Source organism: Anolis carolinensis, chromosome 5 (assembly GCF_035594765.1).
Source record: "Anolis carolinensis isolate JA03-04 chromosome 5, rAnoCar3.1.pri, whole genome shotgun sequence".
Classification (NCBI taxonomy): Eukaryota; Metazoa; Chordata; class Lepidosauria; order Squamata; family Dactyloidae; genus Anolis; species Anolis carolinensis.
This window is the reverse complement of record NC_085845.1, coordinates 108,529,661-108,535,660: the sequence shown is the minus strand read 5'-3', so window position 1 is coordinate 108,535,660 and position 6,000 is coordinate 108,529,661. Positions and strand designations below refer to the sequence as shown.

General features: G+C 39.6%; 1 protein-coding gene across 3 annotated transcripts in view; it reads right to left on the bottom strand.

Annotated features, from left to right (window-relative positions):
- Window positions 1–744: 744 nt before the first annotated feature.
- ncapg (non-SMC condensin I complex subunit G) overlaps window positions 745–6,000 on the bottom strand; it is a 33,852-nt gene continuing 28,596 nt past the window's right edge. For 2 of the 3 annotated variants that reach the window (XM_003221347.4, XM_062982123.1), the window contains 4 exons: window positions 5,466–5,661; window positions 4,008–4,091; window positions 3,176–3,248; window positions 745–1,288 (listed from right to left, as the gene is read on the bottom strand). In XM_003221347.4, the coding sequence (XP_003221395.1) occupies window positions 1,171–1,288; window positions 3,176–3,248; window positions 4,008–4,091; window positions 5,466–5,661 (471 nt within the window). In that variant the 3' untranslated portion in view covers window positions 745–1,170. The remainder of the gene's footprint in view (window positions 1,289–3,175; window positions 3,249–4,007; window positions 4,092–5,465; window positions 5,662–6,000) is intronic. The other variant, XM_008111299.3, reaches the window with a different exon arrangement.

The window sequence follows — 6,000 nt, the reverse complement described above, 5'->3', positions numbered from 1 at the left end:
AACAGATGGTTAAAACACGCTATTCAAGTAAACAATTGAAAGCAGTGAACATGCTTGAAAAGAGAAAGCAAGATGAACTCAGATAATAATCAACAATCCACCTACACTCCAACATGGAACAGAAGTACCTGAAGGAGACTATTATATAATGTCAAATAATCTTGTGTCATAAGCATTGTGATTGGACAGTGAAGGTGAGATTCTTGGGCTAGACCGTGCATCTTAGTCTTGAGCAAAATCCCAGTTTCCTTCTTCTGTCTCTGTATCAGTCTTCATTTTTTCCATGGACCACAATCCTACATTGGAATTGTGTAGTGTAACTCTCCATATGAGGCGCTGCACTGACTGGAAATGTTGCACAACTTAAGGTTTAAATAAACCTTGCATACAAATATCCATGCATACAAAATGATACCATATTTGCAATAACCAAACTAATATTCTACATTGGACAAAAATGCCCAGCTGCTTCTGCAGGGGAATTCACACATGTGTAAGATACCCAAAGGATTTCTGCTACAAACATTTGGCCTTTTCCACTTATTTTTTTAAATCTCTGAACTGGTTCATGCCTCTTCAGCTCCAATACAGGTAAATCCAATCCAATTGGAAGCCTGAACAATTCAGGCTGAATGATCCCAATTCATTTTGATATTCATAGGAAAGGTAAAGGTTTTCCCCTTTACTCAACCTTCTCTTCCCTCTCCTCAGCCTCCAAAACCAAAATAATCTTCACACCTTAAATGTTATAAGTAAGAAATATATTTTATTTATTCTCTTTTAAAAGTCTACCTTCAATTGCATGTGTACATTTGCAAGATTAAATACATTTTCCATGGTAATACTCAACTGAGGTCCAAAGGCAGCTTTCCGCTTGTGCCACAATGCAAAATGGTGATACAGCTTTGAATTAAGCTAGATGTGTTGCAAAACCAGGGTAATATGAAGGTGTGATTATGAAACACCCACAGTGTGTAGTACAGATTTATTTATTTAAAAAATAAACCATCTGAATTAACATGAGTAAAAAAAAAGGATAATACAAGAGCAAATATTTCCGCTTGGAAATTCTGAATCCAGAGGTCCTGTCTTTGTGAAGGAAAAGAAAAGGGAGGCAATCTGAGAGATCAAGCAGAGGAACGCCATTGGTCTCCTTTTCAACTAATCACTTCATTCTGTGTCTAGAAAATGAGAAAGATTCTTCCTTGTTTTCCCAAGAGCAGCTGTTTTGGCTCGGCGGGATGGTCTTGAACTTGTCACTGAAACAGCCTGGTGAACTTCTTCACTGCTGAAGAAAAATGAATTAGATGCCATATATACATACCATTGTTTTGAAATTAGAGTATTTCCTGTCCCTAATTGTTTGACTGCTCATTACAAATTGGTATAAAAGATTCAGATCACAGGTACTACTGCCCCTCTTTGTGCCCATTTCTCTTCCAAAACACATCACTATCACTTCCCATCCTCTTGACCTGCTACATTCTCATGTTTCTTCCTCCTCCTATAATTTGACCTAGTCAAGAATCCCTGCTCCGTTCCAGACCACCCTAATGCTCACTTCCAACACCAAACCTCTTCTTTAGCCACTATAGTACATTTGAAGATCTAAAGTAAATTAACAAAAAGAGAGCTCTAAAATATATCTACTGAGTGTATTTGAGCATAGTATAATTAAAGCTATGCCTGAGTTCTAAACATATCAGAAATCATTAGAAATCAAAAGCACTAAAATAACTTCTCAGTTGTATATGTGCAGACACATACCTTTGTGCATTTACACTGTCATCATTTAACTAAAGAATTCTAGCTGGTTAACCATCAGCTTTAAATCATTTATTAGTTCTAGCTTTAGATACACACACAATCAAGATTGCTAATGAAAACAACAGGTTTTTTTTATTGTATGAGAAGCGACTTGAGAACATACTGTGAGAGAATTAGTTGTCTACAGAGATGTTGCCCAGGGGACGCCTAGATGTGTTACCACCCTTCTGGGAGGCCTCTCATGTCCCCTTAAGCTGGAGCTGACAGATGGGAGCTCACCCCGCTTCACAGATCCGAACCAGCAACCTTCAGGTAAACAACCCAACCCAACCCAGTAGTCCAGCCGGCACAAGGCTTTAACCCACTGCGCCACTACGGCTCCTTATAGCAGTTTTTTAATTTGAATAAGTACACTGGGTCTTACACCTGCCCTTCCTCCTGTAAGCTCACCACCAAATGCAAACTGTCTCCCACAAATGTTATGACTGCACATTTATTAACAGGAAATGCCTCCCATAGTGCTAATTTCTTCATCTTGCTAATAAACAAAGCAGGACTATCAAAAGGCTTGACCATCAGAATCCATCCCAGGCTGTGAAGTAGGAATAGCAGCTGTAGTTATAGCAGTAACAAGGGCAATGAAAGTGAAACTGGGCAGAACCACCGCCAGGTGCCATGGATGGATCTGTACAGTTGCCCTGTTTGCACTGGAAGAGCGGTTCCCAAAGGATTAGGTGGTGATGTTTCTACCACAGAGAGAGGCATGGATATTTGCCCCATGTCTTCTTTGGCACTGGCTAGATCTAGGGTAGAAAAAGTGCTGCTTTATAGCCCTTAGTTTTTGCAAAGAAAGCATCCTTTTTTCTGGCCATAAAATAGGATTACCCTGGTTTTGATCAACCCCAGGAGCAAAAAATTCATCCCCAAAACCACCAGTTTTTTCTCAGTATAGAAGTGCAGAATAATAGAATTAGGTCCCCCCCCCCCCCCAAAAAAAAAAAACACCCTGCACACACAGTCCAAAGAATGCAGGCTACACACCATTCATTTTATGGGGAGATTAAAACCTCTTCTGCCCACTGACCATTTTGATTGGAAGTGATGTTTACAGCAATCAAAAATTATAAAAAGAGCAGTTTTCCTCCACCATCCAGGTAATCAGCTGAATGGTGAGGGGGATGTGGCTGTGGCATGTTCACTCTCACGGGGAGAATCCGAAGGCCACATCTGGGGCCAGAAACATGGACTGCATATCTTTAATGCAAGCAAATGACCAAGCAGGTTAGTTAACTAATAACCTTCCTTGTAAAGAGAAAGAGAAAATAATTTGGAGTGTATAGGTAAAAGCATTTAATTCATCCAATCAAAACAGAGCAGCAGAAACCATCTTTGCTCACATAAAAATTACCTTTCGCTTCCAGAGTCTGCAGTTCTACAAGCTCTTCTTCTGGGAACAGTTTTTGCTTGAATCTCTCTTGCACCTAGAAATAATGAATTTTATTTTATTTCATCAAGGCTATCCTTTAATCACAGAGTTGGTTATTCCACCATATTTCCATGCTTCTCTCTCTTCTGATGCAATTCTGTTAGAAAGAGCCACTGCATTTGCTGTACCTGCCACATTAGTATTATTGGAGTACTTTGGTCAGACCGTCTAAGACAGTGGTTCTCAACCTGTGGGTCCCCAGGTGTTTTGGCCTACAACTCTTAGAAATCCCAGCCAGTTTACCAACTGTTAGGATTTGTGGGAGTTGAAGGCCAAAATATTTGGGGACCCACAGGTTGAGAACCACTGTTCTAAGGGTACCCTCAAAGCTCTATTGCCACTCAGAGAATATAAAAAAGCAATACAAATGTGGTTTCCTGTAACCTACGTGACCAATGGATCTGGGGAACTTAATTAAGGGGCTTTTAAAGAATGGATTAGAGTGGCTGATATCAAATGAATTGCATCAATACTGTATCAGAAAACAGGTAGACATACCATTGACACAGTTGAGAGCACTGAACAGAATGCTTGCAGTTTATTGTTTATATTTATGTCACATTATATCCCTGATAAATACAGGTAACAAATTAGTATAAAATTGCTGGCAAACCAAAGACTATAATGCTGAGTATTTCAAAAAGCATAACTATCAACATTTTTAATTCCCAAATATTGTTTTTTAAAAATAAACACTTATTCACATGATGTCACAAATAATTACAATATTTATTTTTTTAAAAACATCACATACCTTTCACGGCTTTGCTCCTTACAGACCTTGACTTTGTGGCTGTGTTCTCTGTCTCTTCCGTAGGTGGAGCAGTTTCTTTATTTGCTGTATCAATGAGCAATAAAAGAATTTGTAGCAGTCAGGATTATTGCAATAAATTTGTTCTATTTCCTACAAAAGTATGTTTAGTATCATGGCCCTTAGGTTGGGAAACAAAATTCCATAAGGATCGTACCATTGCAACATACATAATTCTCCTGTGATATACCAATACAGAAAGACTTTTCTAGATGCAGTCTACTTAGAATTATACCCTACTTTTAAAGCAAAGAAATGGCACTCATGATGGAGAATGGAAGTACAAGAATGGTGTGCTCTCTCTGGCTAAACCAGTGGTTCCCAACCTGTGGTCCCCAAGAACTAAAATATGGTCCACGGTCTCACTGTTACTACACTTTTGAAACAAGAGCAACTGATCATAGAATCATAGAACAGTAGAGTTGGAAGAGACCTCATGGGCCATCCAGTCCCAACCCCCTGCCAAGAAGCATGAAAGCACCCCCGACAGATGGCCATCCAGCCTCTGCTTAAAAGCCTCCAAAGAAGGAGCCTCCACCACAGTCCGGGGCAGAGAGTTCTACTGCCGAACAGCTCTCACAGTGAGGAAGTTCTTCCTGAGGTTCAGGTGAAATCTCCTTTCCTGTAGTTTGAAGCCATTGTTCTGCGTCCTAGTCTGCAGGGCAGCAGAAAACAAGCTTGCTCCCTCCTCCCTATGACTTCCTCTCACATATTTATACATGGCCCATGAGGTCTCTTCCAACTTTACTATTCTATGATTCTATGACCAGTTGCTCTTGTTGCAAAAGTGTAGTAACAGTGAGGTCGTGGACCATATTTTAGTTCTTGGTTTCACGAAACCCTCTTATAGTGACGAGGCAATAGGAATGTCAAGAAGGGAGAGGCTGACTACCTACGAAAGGTGTGACAACAAGCCTCCTGACTGCTGCTTCTCCTCCCTCCCCCTGAGGAGAGCCATTCTATTTGACACCTCGAAGTGGGGGTGCTTTGATGTCTTCGCTTTTAGGCCTGTTCCTGGGCTTATTTGGGGTGCCGATACAGAAAATAGCATTGAATAGACCACATCAGCTCTAGATTATTAAATATTGTTTTCTGTGGGCGAACAGATGGCAACTACTGGATGGCATATGATCTGTATCAGAACTAGAGCTGATGTGGTCTATCCAATGCAGTTTTCTGAATCAGCATCCCAAATAACCAAACCAAATCTAAAGTTGACCAAAAACTGATTTGTAACACTTTTGGTACTAACATTGGAGGGTAGTACCTGGTCAAAAAAAGCTTGAAAATCACTGGGCTAAACAAAGTTGGTGATCAGCAACTTTCATCATTCTTGCTATGGTTATGCCTGGCCAATGTAAAGAATTCTTAAAACACACTAAAGTCAGTGCTCTACTTTACCTTCTTCAGATTGATCATTGGGGTCAGAGGTTCTGTCACTGTCATGAACAATGATGGTACCACCAGTGTCTCGAGATACTTGAGAAGAATTGCTTTCCTGTGACACTCCAGAAATATCCCCATTGAGAGGGTTTCCCCCATTTAAGTTGCTCTTCACTTTTTCAATCATTCTTAAGCATGCTTTATCTTTCACTTTCTGCAGAAGTAAAATCGATTGTTAAATCTTAAATCTTTAAAGTAGGGTTTAATTGTACAGACCAAGAAGCAAACATCTGACTTACATCTCACTCTTAGTTTTCCCAAATTTTTCAAAATCCAATTATCACAGGGACAGAAAGTGAGGTGAAATAGTCTGAACAACACAGACAGCAAAACAAACACCACAGAGATGTTAACCCTTTCCTATGCTATTTACAAGTTAAAATATATTTTTGGCTGGAGTTAAACTTTTAAAAAGTATCTGTTCAGACTTAAATAGAAATTCAACATAAGAACAAACCTACAGAACCTATTTTATTCATAACTTGAAGACTGC